General features: G+C 41.0%; 8 protein-coding genes across 8 annotated transcripts in view; 7 read left to right on the top strand and 1 right to left on the bottom strand.

Moving 5' to 3' along the window:
• The window catches only part of LOC108041172 (ubiquitin carboxyl-terminal hydrolase 12A), a 30,012-nt gene that overhangs the window by 4,435 nt on the left and 4,396 nt on the right, over nucleotides 1–21,181 (bottom strand). Inside the window, exon 2 of the mRNA XM_017118993.2 lies at nucleotides 8,451–8,565. The gene's annotated coding sequence lies outside the window, so the exon portion shown is untranslated. The remainder of the gene's footprint in view (nucleotides 1–8,450; nucleotides 8,566–21,181) is intronic.
• LOC108041174 lies at nucleotides 1,217–3,580 on the top strand. The gene is made up of 2 exons (XM_017118997.2): nucleotides 1,217–1,737; nucleotides 1,802–3,580. Exons 1-2 carry the CDS (start codon nucleotides 1,726–1,728, stop codon nucleotides 2,213–2,215), a joined length of 426 nt encoding a protein of 141 aa, XP_016974486.1. The 5' UTR covers nucleotides 1,217–1,725; the 3' UTR covers nucleotides 2,216–3,580.
• LOC108041173 lies at nucleotides 3,668–5,151 on the top strand. Its single transcript, XM_044458923.1, has 3 exons — nucleotides 3,668–3,752; nucleotides 3,815–4,721; nucleotides 4,778–5,151. The coding sequence occupies exons 1-2, from the start codon at nucleotides 3,741–3,743 to the stop codon at nucleotides 4,445–4,447; spliced, it is 645 nt and encodes a 214-aa protein (XP_044314858.1). The 5' UTR covers nucleotides 3,668–3,740; the 3' UTR covers nucleotides 4,448–4,721; nucleotides 4,778–5,151.
• On the top strand, nucleotides 5,797–6,627 carry LOC123036925. The gene is made up of 2 exons (XM_044458924.1): nucleotides 5,797–6,019; nucleotides 6,081–6,627. Exons 1-2 carry the CDS (start codon nucleotides 6,008–6,010, stop codon nucleotides 6,465–6,467), a joined length of 399 nt encoding a protein of 132 aa, XP_044314859.1. The 5' UTR covers nucleotides 5,797–6,007; the 3' UTR covers nucleotides 6,468–6,627.
• LOC108041175 lies at nucleotides 7,248–8,181 on the top strand. The gene is made up of 3 exons (XM_017118998.2): nucleotides 7,248–7,301; nucleotides 7,361–7,437; nucleotides 7,499–8,181. Exons 1-3 carry the CDS (start codon nucleotides 7,284–7,286, stop codon nucleotides 7,764–7,766), a joined length of 363 nt encoding a protein of 120 aa, XP_016974487.2. The 5' UTR covers nucleotides 7,248–7,283; the 3' UTR covers nucleotides 7,767–8,181.
• Nucleotides 8,973–11,164, top strand: LOC108041171 (endothelin-converting enzyme-like 1). Its single transcript, XM_017118991.2, is given in 2 exon segments — nucleotides 8,973–9,600; nucleotides 9,602–11,164. Coding segments are annotated over 2 exon segments (2,061 nt in total). The 5' UTR covers nucleotides 8,973–9,039; the 3' UTR covers nucleotides 11,102–11,164.
• On the top strand, nucleotides 11,460–13,647 carry LOC108041170 (neprilysin-4). The gene has a single exon (XM_017118990.2). The coding sequence runs from the start codon at nucleotides 11,475–11,477 to the stop codon at nucleotides 13,581–13,583; it is 2,109 nt and encodes a 702-aa protein (XP_016974479.2). The 5' UTR covers nucleotides 11,460–11,474; the 3' UTR covers nucleotides 13,584–13,647.
• Nucleotides 13,822–16,326, top strand: LOC108041169 (neprilysin-4). Its single transcript, XM_017118989.2, has one exon. It carries the CDS (start codon nucleotides 14,060–14,062, stop codon nucleotides 16,283–16,285), a length of 2,226 nt encoding a protein of 741 aa, XP_016974478.1. The 5' UTR covers nucleotides 13,822–14,059; the 3' UTR covers nucleotides 16,286–16,326.

Below are 21,181 nucleotides of genomic sequence, written 5' to 3' on the forward strand. Positions count from 1 at the left end.
TGTTAAAAAATATTCAAATTATAAAAGCTCCTTCAATTTAATTGTAATTTATGAAAATTATTTTAAAAATTTAATGTTAAATTGGAATTAAATTTTTAAATTATGGTTTTACATATAATCCCACGCCTAAACATTGGAGTCCAACGACCATGAACCACGCCACCGCACTATGTTACATAGCTGATAATAATTTGAAGCATATTCAAATATAATTACCATTCAAATTATTGCAAAAGATTTCACCGAATCATAAATTTACACTAAAATCTAAGTTTCTCATATGTACTTAAGAATACTATTTAAACAAGAAAGGAAAGCTAACTTCGGGCGGAGCCGAAGTTGAAATACCCTTGCAGAATATTCTGCAAATTATATTCTCCAAAATTATTCATATGATGCATTTTTAATACTCATAAAAAATCCCACCTTCCTAACTTTAAAAACACCAAAGTTATTTCATTTCCGATCAATCAGTTATATGGCAGCTATAGGATATAGTCGGCCGATCCTTATGAAATTTAATATGTCGAATTGATTGGGCCAAAAATAAAACCCATAGAAAATCCCAACTTCCTAATTTTACAAACACCAAAGTTATGGCATTTCCGATCAATCAGTTATATGGCAGCTATAAGATATAGTCGGCCGATCCTTATGAAATTTGGTAGGTCGGATTGATTGGCCAAATATAAAACCCATAGAAAATCCAAACTTCCTAACTTTACAAACACCAAAGTTATGTCATTTCCGATCAATCAGTTATATGGCAGCTATAGGATATAGTCGGCCGATCCTTATGAAATTTGGTAGGTCGGATTGATTAGCCAAATATAAAACACATAGAAAATCCCAGCTTCCTAACTTTACAAACAGACGAGTTATGGCATTTCCGATCGTTCAGTTATATGGCAGCTATAGGATATATAGTCGGCCTATCCCGGCCGTTCCGACTTATATACTGTATTGCAAAGGAAAGAAGGAGTGTGTGCAAAGTTTCAACTCGATAACTAAATTTAAAAACTGAGAGACTAGTTTGCGTAGAAACTAGACAGACGGACAGACGGACAGACGGACAGACGGACAGACGGACATGGCTATATCAACTCAGGAGGTGATCCTGATCAAGAATATATATACTTTATAGGGTCGGAGATGCCTCCTTCACTGCGTTGCACACTTTTGACCAAAATTATAATACCCTCTGCAAGGGTATAAAAAGTGAAGAAAACGTGTTTTGTTTGTTTACATTGGGAGCCGCTTTAACACGTTACTAATGACTAGTCATAGTCACTACCATGAGTCATAACACGTGCCATCCGACGAAGGCAACTACCAAGAAGTAAGGTTTGTCGCACTTATCATTGTAATCAGTAATTTGATGTATTAACTTATTTAAATTAATTCATAATTCTCATAAAATGAATCAGCGCTAAGAACTGGGTTATATAAAATTTATTGCAACTGAATGGATCAAGAAAATCTCATTCACAGTTATAAATATAGAACAGATCAATGATGTTCAAACCCCTAGTCGAAGTCTAAATTAGATTTTCCCAATTCAAACAACGCCCATACAATATTACTGTACGTTAGCCCCACTATAAAAACTGTAAGCTTTGCCAACGATCTGTCTACCTGGGTAATTTTATGCATTGCTAACGAGCAGCGCCACGTCGATATAAAACTCACTACCTCGTGAAATTTCATAACAGAACAGAACTGAACATGCAAGCGATTGTAAGTACCGATGACGATTAACCCTGTAATCCCAGAGGATAATAATATTATTTTTTAATTACAGTTTCTATTGTGTACACTTCTTGTATGCGTTATTGTATTGTTGAAGTTAAGTTGGGGTGGTGGAGGTTTGGAAACCCAAAACTCAACAAATTCAACAAACGAGGTAGTGTTTCACGAGGACCCATTAACTTCAAATGAATGGTTCAAGAATGCAGTTAAGCACAGCGCAAAGGAAAGTGCTTTGAATACCATAACTGACGACGATATTGTGAAATCAAAGGCTAGAATACAAAAGCTTCTTACTATTCTGAGACGGCAACCTGCAAAGGACAACTATACAAAAGATTTACCAGCTAAATCTGAAACTACTAATGAGCTAACTAATGTCGATTGTAATCCAATTCTTGAGGATGACTGCGGCCCAGACTCTATTGGACCAAGACTAAGTGCAACACTACTAAAAATTCTTGCATAAGTTAACTGATTTTTATTTGTTTATCGGAAACAACTGAGAAAGATATGAATTAATTATTAAGTTTATAATTTATTATATATTATACATAACAATATTAATCTTCAATTGACTTGATTTGATTTATTTTAATCGTAATTACATCCAGTTTTTGTAAAGAGTTTACACGCCATATAGTTTTCAATCAATAATCTGACACCTAGAGTTAAATTAATATAAAATGAACTACACGCCAGTTCAAACATCAGTATCATCGTAATAATGCTGTCGATTGTAAGTTTTAATAAACTTCCCAGTAAAGGATATAAATATAAAGAAAAATATATTTAGAATTTGATTCTGCTTCTTGTGGTGCTCATCTTTAATACATCAAACTGCCTTAGAGGAGATCCTAACAATGGAACCAATTCGCCAGACTTGGGAAAAACCCAACCGAATGAAGAAACCTCAAAGCTTTTATTAGCTTTGAAAGGTTTTCTAGCAAAGGATTCACCAACAAGTGCCAAAACAAATTACAATAAATCGATGGATGATTTTCATATAATGCTTAGTGTACCCTTACTAAAAACGTTAACCGTAAAAAATTCCTAAGTTCAATAAAACCTCCGATAAAGTAGTTAATTACGCACCTAAATACATCTAGATATCTAAACAAGCTTTTATAATCGGTCTGACTTAATGGGATATGTTCTGAATTACTAACTAGCCTTAAGTTTAATATAAAGGCAAAAGTCTCCAAGCGTATAAATATCAATAACGAACAAAAAATACATTAGATTGTAAGTATCGCATTAAGCCCTAATGGATGATTCAAATTAAAGACATTTATTTTTTATTTAGAGTATTATTCTGCCACTTGTGTCGACGGCCTGAGATAGCTCATACGGTCTCACTGAGGAAAGCACTTTTGCGGACCGAAAACATCAAGTGCAATCTTATAAAATTACAAGAGGAATTGTGAAACGAAATAAAAGTACAAAGAAAAAAGAGGTGCAAAGAAACCTTAAGACCTCTCAAAGAAACCGGAATAAGTTTTAACAGGAGTACAACCAAATAAAAAACTAATTACAACTGGGCGTGACTTCAAAGATTACCCCAACCGAAAATGAAGTTCGTAAAATACAGAAAAGCAGGGATCAACTACGTTCTTACTTTCTTACAATGTTGTATTTAAAAAAAAAATCAAACAACTGAATTCTTTCATAACCGAATCTTACAAAAACTGAAAAATTTTAACAACTATCCGGAGCACCACAAGTGATGATGACAATGAGAATCCCAAAGGAGTTTGTACAAGTCTCAGTGCAACTGTTTTAAAAATACTCATTTTATAATATTGCGAAAAATAAAGCTTTACAAATTATTATTTTGTTTGATTTTTTCCAAACGCCTCAAAGTATGTTTCAGAATGCATCGAAGGAACTAAACCTGTTTTATGAGCTCTCAACCTATCTGGGAAATTTTATAAGCAACGATTTTAATATAAAACCCAATGCCAGAGAGTTAATGCTTCAGTATAAAATCAAATATGCAATTGAGTGTAAGTATAGAAGTAAACCGGATTGCAGTGCGAAATAGTGTTAATAAATTTATCTCGTATAGATTCTGTTACTCCTTCTTGGCTGGGTCGCCGTAGTGAATTCTATTGGCCTTAGCCAACTGTTTTTAATCTCATCAAGCAAACCTATATCTAATGAAAACAATGATCAGCCTTCAGCTAAAGCAGCATCACGTCATTTTAAGCAATGCAATCCCATTGAAACTACGAGTGGGGAGACAACTGAACAACCAATAACTACGATTACTCCTGAAGAAGCCACCACACGAAGGCTAGTTCCCTTACCAACTCTTGCACCTAGTTCCGCTTCAAGCTCAAGGAGACTGGTACCTCTACCAACTCTGAAGCCCACATTCACCTTGACCACAATGCAAATCAGCAGTGAAGAAGAAAATAAAAATGTACCCGATCGCAGCACAAGAAGACTAGTAAACCTACCTAATTTTAAACCAAGCACCGTCGGAATTGTAAGAGGAAAATATGATGGAAATGTACCCAGCCTCAGCTTAAGAAAACTTGAAATTCTTGAACCAACTTCCACCACGATCCCTACCGATGTCAACAACGTGGAAAATGGTGATCAAACTTCGGATGATTGCGAGCCGTTTCCTGAGGGTATTGGCTCACGATTAGATGCTAAAACACTAAAAACCCTCATTAAAGTCACAGTAGGATAGCTGAGTAATCAAAAAACATAAAGTTAAATCTAAAACAGCAAAACATTTTGTTTAAAATAAGAATACAAAAAAAAAAAATGGAAACACAAAGAAAAATTGTAAATTGATTTTCAATGGTTTTTTTAAACGTCTGTAATCTAACAACCTGAACCCGTTTTCATTACTAAATAACTGAATGGGTAATTTTATGAATTACTAATTTATGGCGAGCTCAATATAAATCCGACTGCCAGAGAGTTATACTTTCAGTATCAGAACAAAAATGCAACCGAGTGTAAGTATGCGAGGAACCCGGATTTCATTTGTACCTATTAACCTTTTCATATACAGATTATATTTCTTCTACTTGGCGGGATTGCCTTCGCCAATTCGTTTGGGATAGAGCAGAGATTGTCAAGCTCTCTAAAGGATACCAAACTACAAACTATCTATTCCATAGTGGCTTCGAATTTGGATAAAAATTCCTCCCAGTTGTTGCCAAGTAGTACAACAAATATTTCTGGAAACGCATCATTACCGACTTCTGCACACACTACAGCTTTAAGCCCAACACAAGAAAATAACGTTACCCATTTTGAGAAAGATTACGAACCGCTTCCCGAGGGTATTGGATCTCGATTGGATTCTCAAACTTTAAAAACTTTCGTTGGTAAAGTAAATAAAAATATTCCATAAAAGCATATTTCCTTAAAAATCAAAACAAATTTTAAATTGTTTATAATGGGTTTAATGAAAAGTCACGTCATGTGTCATGTATCTAACAAACTCGTTATTGTATGTATAACTAATTAACAGCGGGTTCAATATAAATACGAATGCTAGAGAAACATTAGTTCAGTATCAAATTAAAAATCAACCGAGTGTGAGTATCCATGGAAGCTGGATTTCATAGAAAGTAGTAACCGCCAATCCTTTTATAAATAGATTACATTTATCATACTTTGCTGGGTTGCCTTCGCAAATTCAATTGAGCGAAACGCAAACTTTTTTAGGCTACCAAGAACATTATTAATTAATTAATTATTTGAGAACCTGGATGCTATAAATTCGAAAGGAGATTCCTCCAAGTTCTTATCAAATGAACAAAGAAGGAGTACAATATCTAGTCCCGGAGACGTCAGTACAAGTACACTGGTACCTTTACCGATTATTGCACTCAATTCCACTTCAAAATCGGAGGAAAACATCAATGGAAAATATAATGAAAATGTAGCTACCTTTAGCTCAAGAAAACCTTTGCCTCCTATTGAAACAACTTTCACCATAGCACCGCTCATTGATCAGTTAGATGCAAAAACCCTAAAAACACTTTTTATTCTTAAAGGATAGCTTTTGTGTAATAAAAAATCTCTTCAATAAAAAAATGGGGTTTCAAATACGAAGAAAATTGTAAATGGACTTTCAAACGTCACGCAGTATGTGTGAGAATGCATATAACAAACTGAACCCGTTTACCATTTACTTTGTAACTGAATAGGTAATTTTATGAATTACTAACTAACAGCGAGTTACATATAAAAGCGACTGCTATAGAGTTATTTCCTCAGTACCAGATCAAAAATGCAACAGATTGTAAGTATCCAGGTAAACCACATTTAAGTGGTAGTTGTTAATCAAAAAAAATTGTATATAGATTATAATACTTGGCTGTGTTGCATTCGCCAATGCGTTTGGCATAAACTTGAGATCTTTGAACCCACTAAGGGTCTTTGAGGAATCTCCAGTGGATACAAAATTGTGTAAGCCCATGATGACTCCAATTTCGGAAAGTGATTCCTCCCAGTTTTTGCCAAATGAACAACCAAGTCGCACGATGATAAGTCCTGGAGACTTCAGTACGAGGAGACTAGTACCTTTACCAACTTTGGCACCCACTACCACCTCAACCACAACGCAAGTCAACAGGGGAATATATGGTACAAATGTTCCCAATTCTCCTGTGGAATGTGAACCCACTCCCATGGGAATCGGAGCACGATTGAGTGCACCATTTTTGAAAATATTCGGCATATTCGGCTAGCACACCGCTAAATATAAAGAATATAACTTAAAAAAAAGAAAATAGAAACCTTTTAATATATATAAACAACCTTTTTCAAAAACCTAAGCATAACAAACTATTATGAGTAATAAGAAAGACATGTACATATTCTACACAAATAAAACATTATCGAATTTTACTTTAATGAAGCTTTTTCCTAGGCTCACAAATCATTTTTAAAGAAATTTTTTAAGAATTACTCACTCCGTCTTTACTAGAAAACCCAATTCTACAGATAAAATTTCAGTTACTGATGAAACTGAGTGTACATTGCTACATAGTATTAGCCAATCCATACCAGATATCAATTCTACTTTAAAGTATAAATAGAACACCTTAAAAATTAAAAAAAATCGTTTTTATTGTTAACAACCCCAAAATGAAAAGATTTTCAGCATTTCCCAGAGATTTTCCCCGAAGTTTTGATGACACAAAAACCCCCAACGACTAGACGCTCCACTGGTGGCAATTACTGTCAATCAGCATCCCTGGGGGCAATTATTAAATCTAGTCAATACCGATGGAAATAGTCATAACACGGGTGGCGGAAACCCGTTTTGGGGCGTTTGCCGACAGCACATCAGAATAGTCAGAAATATCATAAATATCTCTCTCTGTCCGAAGAATAAATGGTGCGGAATCGCCAGATCAAAAACTCTCAGTTGCAATGATAGCGACCGGTTTAACTAGTTCCGTAGTAGAGATTGCAACTATTGCAAGAACAAAAAACAAATAAATATCGGAATCGCATCAGGGATTTCATTCATTCAGTGCCTTCCAACAACTTGAACTATAATGATCAGAGTCAATACGGTGAGTAAAAATCGTTTAAGAAAATGTGAGAAAAGAAAACAATTTGAAAATTATTTCAGTGCCTGTTGGTGTTCGTATTGTTTGTTTTATATATCCATCGAAATTATGCCTCAACCAAAGTTCTTTATGAATTTCAGTAAGTTTTTGATTGGTTAATACTTGAAGATCCTAATCAAATTTTCCAATATTGTATTTAGCATTAAGGAGGTATACGGGGAGCGAGATGAAAAGGGTGAACTCAAGGATAACTCCGAGGATTCTGGCGAGAAACCCGAACTGATCATCACAGGCAAACGCTCATCATCATACACTTTGCTCGGCAAGGAGACCAACTATGTGTATGTGGAAACGGCAACCTATGTGGCTGATAAGAGTGGCTATCATGTCAAGTACAACTTTTCCTTGGATCCCCTGGAGATTGACAAACGTCTCAACGGACAAACACTTAAATCCACTATTGGTTAGACGGCACATAAAGTATTAACTTAGTGACTAAGAAAGTAGTTGTAGCAAATACTGAATTATTTATTAGAACTCAATGCAGACAGAAAGTGACAAGTTCTCCTAGCGCCATTGCAAATAATAAAAGGAAAAAGTTTGTGGCAAACAGTTAATGGATTCCAGTTGGCTGACAGTGCAAAAATTTACGCTTTTTTGTCTTGGCTTTGTCCCAAAAGTTCCACTTAGCCCTTATAATTTACGAGTGCAGAAAAAGTAAAGAATTTACAGTTGCGGTCAATAAAAACATTTTAGCTTTTCTATAAGATTACACGCTTCAAAGACCAATGACCAATTTTTACAGTCGTTGTGAATCGACTGACCCTGTTATGTTGAATTAAATTTTAATTAACTAAAAGAATATTAAAATGTACTTTTTTATCTATAAATTTTTTTTTATTGTTTATTTATCTTCCTTAAATCGGTAATTATTTATTTCAAATTGAAACTTGTTTCAAAGTTAATTGGCAAATTACAAAATTAAAAGATTTAAAATAGAGAATTATTTGAAAAGATATTTAAATATAACTTTTCGTTGCATACTTTAAGAGCCTCTCTGACTTGCTTAATTTATTATTTTTTCTTAAGCTGCCTTATAAATATTATTTTGACCGCAACTGTAGGTGTTTACTAGAAAAGGCAAACTCTTACCGTGTGTGAAGTTTCCTTGATGGCCGTTGTCTGGTGATGATTGCTGGCTGGCAATTTCTAGTCAATTTCCGTGGTAAAAATGTTTTTAGAAATCTAGCTTGAGGAAATTTTCAATCTGCAATTAGAGGTGGAAGAAGAGGAATCGTTAGAATTACGGCACGAAGCAACTAAGTGAGCACAAACAAATTTTAATTATACACTACAGGATGATGATGAGTCGGCCCCAACCTTGGGCCCGGAAAAGTCATTAGCTCATTAACTATAAAATTGTATAAGAGATGGGGGGCTCTGAGAGCAGCTACCTTGAGGGTCAAGTGCGAATACAGCCCACAAAAAGCGATTGCAAGATGGGAGAGCAAAAGAGAAAGAGATGACAATGAGAACTCAAATTAGAATTTTAGGTCAGTCGCGTAATTGAGTAGCTGAGCGAATTCACTGCAACGGTTAATGGAACTAATTAACCAATCAAGCGGTGGTGACGATAAGCTTCTGTTCAAGTCAAAAATCGACGCATCTCTTTATTCCCGCTCAGTTTCGTTTCGGCAATCATTCGGATCACACGGAAAAAGTCGCCCTATCGCCGGAGATAATGGCCAATCAAGCAGTGAGACTCCTGCTGGGAGTCATCCTCCTCTCCATCTGCCTATCAGATGCTGCAGTGTCGCATCCATCAGCATCCAACTACACCATCGACATCCTGCGCCTGGCTAAAGCTGCGCACATTAAGGCGTATATGGGAGAGAACCAGAAGGAGACTTGCTCCAACTTTTACAATTTTGCCTGCGGAAATTGGCCACGTTTGCATCCCGCACGAGTGTCCAAACACAGGACCAACTATCTGGAGGAGTTGCAAGAGCTATATATACGAAAAAGCGCTGAAATGCTCAAGAGTGCCACGAGAGGAGCTGAAAATAGCGCCGACCGGCAATTAAAGAACTTCTTTGGCTCTTGTCGCCTTCAAACGAATGACACGCGGTCCGCTGTGACAACTCTGATAAATGTGGCTGATTTCCGAGGCGGTTGGCCCGAGATTCGAGTTTCCTCCTGGTACTATTATGAGTACGATTGGCTGCAGGTGGTGGCTAACCTGAAACGTACGCTAGGCGTGGACATATTTATTGGACTGGATGTGATCCTCGACTACAAGGAAGGAGAAATTGCATCGCTTGAAGATCGGAGCCCCCAAATTACCCATGACTCGTCGCCACTACTTGGAGCCTCAATTTGCAGGCAGTCGGGAAATCTACGAAAATTCGATCCTCAAGAAGCTGCAGCTTTATTTTCCCGATCAATCGGAGCATTGGCTGAAGGAGGTGTCCAGTCAAGTGCTAGAAATTGAGCAACAACTAGCCAAGGGATTACCCCACAATGCTGCCCTCACCTTGGAGCAAACCACTCGCCAAAGGACCGCCGCCGAGATGAAATCCGCCTATGGCAGCTACCTCGATGTGACTCGCTACCTGCAACTAATTTTCAACGATAACCTGTACATGGATTTATATGAGACTCCAGAGGATTATCTGTCCAATTTAATGGATGTGATAAGGGATACGCCCAAACTGAAGCTGGCCAACTATACCATGTGGAAGGCATTGGAAGCCTTGGATGACGCACGTGTGCCGCAATCTCAGCAGCCCGATATTTGGTGTGTTCAGCTGGCCCAGAGGTATTTCCCCCATCAGCTAGAGAGCCTGTTCCATCGCAACTACAATCACATGCAGATGATCAATGAGTTGCAGTCGACGTGGTCGGATATAAAGCGAGTCTTCAAAGAGGATCTGCAGGCCTCGGAGCATTTACTTTGGCTAACATTGGAGACCAGGCAGAAGGCCATTAGCAAACTGGAAACTTTAAATCTTCAGTTCCGGAGCCACGATGACAGCAAGTTGATCCGCCAAATGCACGGAGTCAACCTTCACACGGAACGTTTCTACCCGAACTTGGTGGCAGTTCTCCAGTGGCAGACCCAACGCGGTTTGGCCAAACTAATGCAGGAACCGGTTGCCGAAGATAAGGTGTACAAGCTCCCGCACTACGAGATCCAAAAGAATCGCATTCAAGTTCCAATCACATTCCTGCAAGCGAGGTTCTTCTGGGATCCCGCCTATCCCAATGCCTTGAAGTACGCCACTTTGGGAGTGCTTCTGGCACGCCAAATGCTGCACGGATTCGATGGCGTGGGTAGGCGTTTCGATGCTAATGGTTACCAAAACAACTGGTGGGATAACACCTCGGAAAGTTCATATTCTCGACACACTCAGTGCTTCCAGGAGCAATATGCCATCTTTGTAGAATATAAGGGAAAACCGGTGCAGGATAAGGATCTGCTGCGTCGGATTGTGGCCGATAACGGAGCTTTGAACATTGCCTATCGTGCCTACCAACAGTGGATGAAGAATGCGGCCGAAACTCCGGCTATATATGACCGGGAACGCCTGCCGCTGCTAGATTACAACCACAATCAACTATTCTACCTGGGTTATGCTCAACTCTACTGCACCGATTACCCTGAATCGCTGGAGCGGTTCGATGAGCTGCCCGAGCAGCTGCGCATCAACACGGCGCTATCCAACTCGCAGCAGTTCGCCAACGCCTACAGTTGCTCCAGGGGGGATAAACTGAACGCCCGCTTCAAGTGCACTCTCTACTGAGAGGCATTTCATCTAAATGTATAACACCAGCCTAATAAATAAAAGCTTATGTTGCACCTGCCATTCTTTGGTTTGAGTTTCTATCTAGTTTAGTTCTATTAACTTACTTTTTACTTTTTTAACATAACCCACCATTGAAATTTTAAATGAAATGAATTAATTATGAAAAGCTAACTGATTCCAGAGAAATTCTCTGTAATGCTTACAGCGTTTTAATCAGTTTCTATAAACGAATCTCTTTCTCTGCCCGCTTTACTCTCTATTTGTTCGATAACCCCAACTGAACTCTGGCAATATCAGCTCGGATTCTCTGCTCCGTGAATGCGATTTGGACTGGGGAAGGCAGTCGATGGTTTCACCGAGCTCCGGCAACATGTTGGACCCGACGATCGTTTTCCTATGGGTGCTTTGGCTGCCACTAATCCAGTACAATGCATTGGTTTCTGGCGAAGATGCTCCACCGCCTTTCCAGCGAATATACCAATCGGAAAGGACAGTGCGCCAATCGAAAGCCCAGGAGATGGGAAGCCATGTGAACAATAGCATTGATCCCTGTGTGGATTTCTACGCTTATGCATGCGGCAATTGGAAGTCAACATCCACGCCTCGGGAGCAACTGCAGCAGCAAACGGACCGGTATCTTATCCAGCTTTTAGAGGAGGCAGTGAGACGAGAGGACAGCGTCATAGCGCGACAGGCCAAGGAGTTCTTCAAGTCCTGCGTCTCGGCACAGGTTCAGCAGAATCAACAGCAACAGAATCAGCAGCAGCAGAGCCAGCAGCAGTTCCTTAGCGACTTCATCAGCCAGAATGGAGGATTCCCAGCGGTTCCGGGCTCCCAGTGGGCGGTGCATCACCACGATTATGACTGGCTGAGAGTGCTGGGAACCCTACGATTTCGATATGGAATGGATATTCTCATCGGGCTCCGTGTGAGTTATAACTATGGAAATGTTAACGAAAACAGCTTGTACTTAAGTGAGCCCAGCACTTTGATCCCTCGGGAACTGTGCACCCAAAATCGTTCAGATATCAGGGACTCTGTTTACGAACCACTGGAGCTTCGAGTGGCCTCCGAACTTAGGGCCTGGTTGGCCTTGGGGAAAGAGGAATCCGCACGCCTGGCAGCCGACATTCTCAACTTCGAGCATGAGCTATGTGGTGGAATGCGTGGGGGATCCTTTGATCTCTGGGATGGCGAGGAGCAGCTCTACCTGGCGAACTATACCCGCAAAAACCTGCGTGATTTCTCAAATTCGTTGGAACTAAATCTGGAATCATATGTAAGGGCCAGTTATGGCCAGGACATCTTTAAGCCCGTTTACATGGCAGCACCGGAATATTATCTCCAGCTAAAGCGCACAGTGGCTGCTCATAATATAAGTATGGTTGCGAACTATATTATGTACAGAGCATTGTCTGCTATAAGTTTTCCTCTGGAAGATCGTCCGCAGTTGAGGAAAAGAGAGTGCCTGGAACGAACAAAGGAACTGCTGCCATCGGCTTTGGGAGAGTTATATGCCCGACAGTTTGGAACTGAAGATAACAGATCAGATCTGGAACAGCTATATCAGACATTAAAAGCAGCTCTGAGGCAAAGTTTGGAAGCAAAATGGTTGGAGGAGGGCACCCGGCGTGTGGGTCAGGAAAAGCTACGAAATTTGAATTTGCAGATGTCCAGCTATGAGCGTCCATTGATTCTCAAAATGCAGATGGAGCGCGGTAACTATTGGCACAATCTCCGCCAGCTGTTGGGAGCGGTTCAGTCTCAAAGAATAAACCGCCTATCCGATGAATTCACGCCCCCACCCTCCGATCCCGTGGAGGCTTATGAGGACAGGGTGCGACTGAGACCAGTTCAGCGACGTTTGGATATGGGATTGGCCCTGCTGCAGCCTCCTGCCTACGATCGCCACTATGGACACGCCTTTCGTTATGCCACACTGGGTGTAAAACTGGCACAACAGTTGGTTATGGCTTTCGATGATCCTCACTGGTATGTTGGCCTACTCGAACGGGATAATTGGGACGGAGACACAGCCTGGCAATATCACATTCGAAGCAATTGCTTTGTCCGCCAGGTAGTCGATTATTTGAGACCCAATGCGAGTGCCACCAGTCAGCTGATCACGGATAGTGGAGCCCTCAATGTCGCCTTCCGGGCCTATCTTAGCTGGTTGGGATTTAAGGAGCCAAACAACGATTTTACTTCCCTGACCAATGAGACGCTACCGGGTCTTAATTATACGAATACGGCGCTTTTCTTCGTGGCCTATGCCCAGCAGCATTGTAATCTGGAGGAGATTCGCCCAAAGGATGACCAATCGACACTAGGGGGGTTCCTGTACAGTGCACGACAGAATCACACCTGGACCCGGTTGCAGGTGAATGGGCCTTTGCGGAATTCAGTTGAATTCGCGAGGGAATTTCGTTGTCCTATTGGTTCACCCATGAATCCTGCCACCAAGTGCACTATTTACTAAAAATTATTTGATTAAATCTATTTTAAATCTACAGCATATAAATTATATAAAAAATGTTTAATAATAAAATAAATCTTACTTTGAGACTTTCATGTCATAAAAATAAACTAATTTTACCCTTTTCTTGATCGACTGTAGTCGATTTTGTTGATACTGGTACTATACAGATCGGAAATGATTTTCATTCTGGAAATGAGGTCTGAGGAATTACAGCATTCGCTAGCTTGATAGGAGGAAAACCTTGTCACCAAGCGACTGATGTTGTTTTGCTGTCAATGCCAAGTTCTCTGCCGACGAGGCCGAGTTTGTTTACTTCTCTCGCAGATCCCAGAGCTTAAATGGGTGCGATAACCCTCAGGGACTGAGAGCGAACTTGACCCAGTTCTCCCAGGTTCAAGCCGAGCCTGGAGAAGCCTCCGATCCGAGGCTTATCAAACACCCAGACCCAGCAGCTCAGTCGATTTTTTAACGCCAAGATGCGAGCTACCAAAGGCGCTTGCTTGAGTTTGCTGCTCGAATTGCTGCTCCTCGTTGAATTCCGGCTTTCCGTCGTGACTGGAGCCAGACACAACATGAATCGCGTGCCGATGGGCGGAAATTTTCCAGATTCACGTGAGGAGCAAATGATGCGCCAAGCAATGTCTACGAATGTGCAAAATTACATGAACCTGAGTGCCGATCCCTGTACGGACTTCTTTGAGTATGCCTGTGGTCAGTGGGGTCGACATCACAAGCGGCAACTTCGTCCGGATGAGTTGTTTACCGCCCAGCAGCTGATGGAGTCTAAAATCTCGGAGCAGTTGCAGCAGCTCCTTAGCCAGCCACTGCCACCGCAAAATCATCCAAATGGCTACAGTGGACTTAGTATGACAAATGTTCGGAAAGTGCGAGCCTTCTACGAGTCCTGCGTGGCCATAGAAGCTAATGCTGGCGAAAGACGGCGCTTCCTGATGAAGATCCTTAAGGATAACGGAGGATTGCGCAATGTACCAAACTCCAACTGGCAGCACAACCGTCATTGGCTGCAAACTCTGGCCGAAGTGAAGAGAAACTACGGTTTCGACATACTTCTGGGATTGGAAATGGATCTGAACCTTCAGAATATGCAGGGAAAAAGCGTATACCTTGGCGAACCCAAGCTAACCATCATTCCTGCAGAGCACTGCAATGCCTTGGCATCGCGGGGCGCTCATTTTAAAGATGAAGTCTATGAGCAGATTCAGCAGCAGGCCGCAGATAACTTGCGCGATTGGTTTGGCATTGACACTGGTGAGGCTGCTCGTTTTGCCGGAGATATTGTTCGCTTCGAATTTGATCTCTGCAAGCAAATGGGAGAGCAGGATATCCAAAAGACCGCAGAGGAGTCACAGCCCAACATGCAGGTTCCATTTTATGGTGCTCGCTCGCGAACTGGCCAAGACCGTTTGCATCGCCAAAATAGAGGAATGACCTTAACGCAACTCACCAGCGAGATGGGCAATCAACTGGACTTCAAAATGTTCATCGAATTAGTTCTGGAGAATCAATACGGGTCTGATGTATACCTGCGCTCACCGGCCTACGTAAAACATCTGGTGAGGACCGTAAAGGGCAACAATCGCTTAACTGTTAGTGGCTACATTATGTACATAGCCCTCAACGAGCTCAACCAGCCGCCGGAAGAGGCTCCTTCGCAACGTGCCCGCCAGTGCGTCCTGGTTACGCAGCGCCTCTTTCCCCAAGTGCTGGGTGAGATGTTCCAACGCCATGTGCAGCGCGATAACGCCAAACATGATCTGGACGCCGTGTTTAGCGATGTTATCAAGGCGCTCGAGGAGCAGTTACACGTGGAGTGGATGGACGAGAACGATCGGAGGGCGGCCAGAACCAGACTCTCGCAATATCGTGTCTCGCTGCCGGATTACCAGAGCTTGGATCTCTCGAGCTTGCAATTCCAGAAATCGGAAGACTACTGGCGGCGTCTGGAGATTGCACTAAAATATCGTGCCCAACAGCAGTTCGAAGCCCTGAACGGCAACGATTATGGCCAGGATGGAGCCGGCATCCTGGATGCATTCGAGGTGCGAGCTGCTCTATCACCCCGCCAGCATATGGTCCTTGTGGGTTATGGTCTGCTTCAGTCTCCCTACTACAATTACTTCTATCCCAGGGCACTAAAATATGCTTTATTGGGTCAACGATTGGCCAGCGCTTTAGTGCAGGCATTCGACGACGAAGGATGGAACCGTCATCCACAAGCGACGTCCCAATGGAACGAGCTAACGATGTCTGGCTACCGAAATGCCAGCGAATGCCAGAGGGCTCAATACAGCAGTTACTTGTACAATGAACCTGGCGAATTTCGTAATGCCACCAGACTAAGGGAGATTATAGCCGAGGGCAGCGGTCTAAATTTGGCTTTCAGCGCCTATTTGGCCTGGTTGGAGCAGCAGGATCACAATCTGCGTCTACTGCTGGCAAAAGAAACACTTCCAGAGGTAAACTTCACCAACACGCAGCTGTTTTTCATATACTTTGCTCAAACGCGCTGCTGGGCAAGGGATAACCAGGAAGCCATCCTGGACTCGATGCCCCTGATGCAGCACACACCCGAAAGGTGGGATGTGAATGGACCGCTGAGCAACTCAGCGGAGTTCGGTCGGGAGTTTGGTTGTGCTCTGGGCACGCCGATGAACAGTGGAGACAAGTGTTTGGTTTACTGATGATGACGAGACGAAAATAAAGTACTTGGAATGTAAGTCAAGAGTGAAATTATTGATTGGAGTGTGGGCCGGAGTGCTGCCAGTTTCTTTTAGTTTTCACGGTATAAAATAGTATTGTTTTGGTAATTTTCAATGAAAAATAAAGGAACGTGAGAGCCTAAATTGAGCACAATTAATTCTAGTTCTTTCCCAAAAACTGTAAACTTTGTGGACCAGGAGGTCGTAAAGAAACAAGACTTTTAGATTCATTAAGCTCGCATCGATTGCCTGAACTGCAATATCAGATCTCTTTAAACAGTCATACCCCTTGTGATTCTTGCTGCCTCACAGTCTTTGTGTCAATCGAAACTCTTGAACGCAGCTCGACGTGTCTACAGACTGGGCTGGGTTTTAAGCACTCGAGCACGCAGCGCCCATTTCAAACCGATTCCGTAAGAGATATGGGCACTCGTTAATACCCATCCGTCGGATGTGGGCAGCTCCCTCGACCTTGAACCGTCAGTCAATCGATTGCCCATGGCCATATGGGATGTCAGACGCACGCATTTCCGCTTAGTTTTACATGAAGCTTACCTGCAATGACAAAAGAATTAAGAAGAATTATTAGCAACAATTAACAGGGGGTCAAGCAAATACAACACAAACTATCTAAATAAGAATGCTCATAAGCCACATTTGAATAGAGTATCTCAAGTAAGACGACATTTCGTGACATTTCCATTTCAATTAAATATTTCTATTGAACTTATTAAGCTAATTTACTGAGTCAACTTTACTGATCTCAATTATAAATACAGTAAAATGTTACGCCATTATTGAAAAGAGAGGACTCATGGAATTTTTTACCTATATATTGCACCTTGTTATACCAGGGTATACTAATTCTATAAGCTATATCTGAATCTATTTACTATAGAAGCAAACCACTATTTTTCGAAATTAAATGAATCTTAATAACTTGTTTGCCGTCAAATATTATAAAATGCTTTTAAATTATTAAAATTACAAGAAATGGCGTTTCAGTTGATAATTGTGAAAGCGATTTAGAAATAGAAATGGAATGCAAAATACCTGTGCAGAACCATTTTGCGACCCCATTTGCTACCTCGTTTGCTAGGTATCGCAGTCAAGCATCTCATTGACTTGAAATGGAGCGGAAGTGCACCATGGCCAGTGCATAATATTCTGTAAGCTCTTGGAGCGTATCATCAATTACAGCTATGCAAAAATGGCATACAATTTTTCGTCTCGATGCGTCATGGGAGAAAAAAAGACTATTGTCGTAATTAATGGTGGAAGTTTTGTAATCGCTTAAAAGACACGAAAAAAAGAGAAAACAAAACCTAATAAAAAGAGCCAGTAAAGCAATTTTCAATTCACATTCGTAGGAAAAGATGCCATGGTCTTGGGTATATCATTACTGGCCCCACAAAACAAATGGGAAAAATGTTCGCACAACGGCCATAAAGTGACGCGGAATGCCAGGCAAATGTCTGCCGCCTCTGCAGTCCCCAAAAACCCCACGTAGCCCCCGGGCACCTTTAAGTATCTCGCTTCCCCCACAATTATCAGACTTTGGCGAGACAACAACCATCAAATCGGCGTCGTCGGCACTGTTTGTTGCTGGCTAATCAGCAAAAAGAGAAAGAAATGCAAGAAACGGAAGCTTTGGGAAAGCCAATAACAATAATTAACAGATAATCCATAAAAACTAACGATGCAAAAGGGGCTTTCTATATGGTAATCAACTGTTGGGTTGTTCAACTGCCACCGGTCATCTGTGTTCAGTGGGTTTTATGGGCTTAAAGAATCTTATTCATAAAGAACAGCCTAGAAACTCCTACGCATGTAATAGGATTTTACAAAAGGTGCGGTTCCCTTTGGGTCCTTTCCGGTTTGTGTGTTTTTGAAAGCGACTTAATGAAGCTTTATCTACGGACACAATGGTGGAGATTGTGCATAACTTATGCAACATAATTCCACAATATCATCGCAGGCAAAGACTCTTAAGGGGCCATAAATTTGACAACGAAATCCAAACTTAAATGAAAATGTGAGAAAAATGCCGAAAAATGCAGCGGAAAGAAATGAAACCAGAAATAAATGGCGCGCACGAATCAATTTGATTAATCAACTTTACAAAGTCCCCAATAAATCAGGCACAAGTATTTAAACAAGACAGACGCTAGGCAAATGACCCAGTTTCCTGCCCCCTATATATCTATCTTACAGTCTGACTGTGGGTCTTCGAGTGGCATTACCAATCTATGCCAAGTGACTCCAAATAAAAAGCGGCACAAAGACTACTGATTCCCCCGGGCACGTCTGCTTGTTCGAGGAGCGATACAATATTTCATTCACACATTTTTAACCCAAATTTGAAAATGTCTTTACATTAGTTTTATAAAAACAAATAGCAACGAGCGAGTGGAAATACCTTCCCTAAGTGGTTCTACATATGTCGAGCGGCATTCCAACAAATTGATCTTGAATGTGGCCAAGAGAACAGACCAATCGCATATCAATGAATGGCCAACAGGTGTGGCAGTGATGTGGAAATTCTTTCAAATAAATGAAAACTCTTTGCAGGCAGTAAAAGTGATGATATGCAAACACTAGATGGCATAGACAGGTTTTGGTATCTTAACCGCCTCTCACCGACAGACAGATAAAGGGCGACTCTACGATCTCATGTATCAGACCAATCTCGGTGCAAACACTTTTGTAATTTAAAACTGTTTACGTTATGCCAAAGACAACAGCCAGGGAGAAACGAGAGCGAAGCTTGGGGAACGCACATATCTCGACACATATTGCTTCAGAGTTATTATTATATCTCTGCGGCAACTTCGCATGTGGGCGACGCCTCTGGGCTGTCATATATGGCCTCCATTTATTCACTGTGCATATGTGCAGGTTATAAATACTTTACATGCGACTTTGGCAAGCCATAAGTAATGAAATTTATTTCTCAGTCAATTGAATTCTTGCTCACAGTAGGTATGGAGCTTTAGGTGCGCCCATATTTAGTTTTGTCCAAAACAATTTGTCATTATTCTAAGGCATTACAAATTGATGCCAGTACCATGGGCTGCAAAAAGTTTATATTCATACATTTCTATGACATCATTATAGAAATAATAAGTTTATGAAGACATTAAAAAAGTTATTGTAATATAAACATCAATTTGTTTGTGCTCATTTTTTAAAAACCACTTTATCTCCTATAAAAATATAAATACAAAATACTTTTCATAAAAATACGCTGAATAATACTTTATTTTTAAAGTATTCCATTGTCAGTTACTTTCTTATCAAATTTATAATAGCATATTACTTAGAGTAATGTATAATTATAGATTATCTTTAAAATTTCCTCAACTTGAGGTCCTAGCAAAGACTGTAGAATTCGATTCTACGGCTCGAGTTCTAAATACTATAATATTTACTCCGATGGACAGAAATTTGAGTTGTCATATAATACGATAGTAATAGAAAAGCTATTGATAGTTTTTCTCACTGTGAGAATATAAATACTGCATACGTGTTTAATTAAGATGAGACATTGGACTGCAATCTTTGGGGGTGTTCGAAGGGATTCAAAACCAATAAATAAGGGCCAAATTGGTTGGCTTGCAGAAAGTATTCCGGCTCAGGGGGTGGCCAATATTAATGTCGCGTCGACCGCATGGAACAACCCTCTTCCGCCAGCTGCAATATGTTGGGCCAACATGGCCTTTTGGATTTCTGCCACCGAAAACTACATCTTGGAAAGTGTGGACCAGTGACTCAGTGGCGATCCATTGGGGAGCGGATTCAATTGCACACAGCACGCGAAAGAAAAGTATCTGCGGGTAAAGGTAGCATGTCAAGGAAACAGGGCTGGAACACCACCACCCATCACGCAAAACCCATCGCCCACTTCCCCCTGACAAACAGCTGAGAGGCGGAAAGAGAGCAGCGGTCTCTCTCTCTCTTAAAAAATCGATTTTTCAAAACAAATGCAAACTTGTGGCTGCTTGGCAGATATAATTGTTAAAAAATAAAACCATTTACCTTTGCAAAACATTAATCTTTGCCTATCCGGGCAGAAAAATCCAATGTACAAGTAAATAAAGTGAATATATCCATTGTATATACTTTGCGTAGGCCTTGTTTTAGCGATAAAGCGGTTTACAATTGATAATTTCTGATGCACAAAAACACAAAGCAGAACACTTGGCGACCAGTGATTCAGTTAAACAAAATAACCACAATGGAACTCAATTCTCACATACAAATTATTGCGAAATGCACTCTACGCACTGATGGAAATGGAAAATACAGCCCGGAGAGATACGAGATTTCGAATTTAGTGGGTGTGGTGAGTTTCCCGAGGGGCGGAGAACCCTTGCCTTTGCTCAGGACTTATCGATTTGGTAATTAGTCGCGTGAAACAAAAGCAAAACAAAGGCTAAATCATCTTTATGCTTTTATCATCGTACACGATTTGGGCACTTAAATAAAGACATGGACTGGTCAACTTTATAGGCATATATACACTTCCTATTTCAATTCCACAGGGGGATACACACGATAAGGCGATTTTCGACCGAACCACGAGTCACTCAGCCAGCGAGCAAAGTGAGCAGGCAAAGGCGAGCGAACGTCGACCGTCGATGTGTGGCGCTGCTTTGTAACTCATTTGGGCGCTCGGCTCGCACACGCTCTCATCTCACTCCACCCGTTATGCTGGCGCTGCCCGCGCAGCATAAAGCGGTGGCACTGGCAGCGGCAGCAGCAGAGGCAGTTACCTCTTACACACAGTGGGCCAACTCTTCCAGTCACATATGGCTACGAGCATAGGCCAAAAACAAACCATAGAAGCCCTTTTAAGGTTAATTAAAAACAAGAAAG

Source organism: Drosophila rhopaloa, unplaced genomic scaffold (genome assembly GCF_018152115.1).
Source record: "Drosophila rhopaloa isolate 14029-0021.01 unplaced genomic scaffold, ASM1815211v1 contig_178, whole genome shotgun sequence".
NCBI classification, from domain to species: domain Eukaryota; kingdom Metazoa; phylum Arthropoda; class Insecta; order Diptera; family Drosophilidae; genus Drosophila; species Drosophila rhopaloa.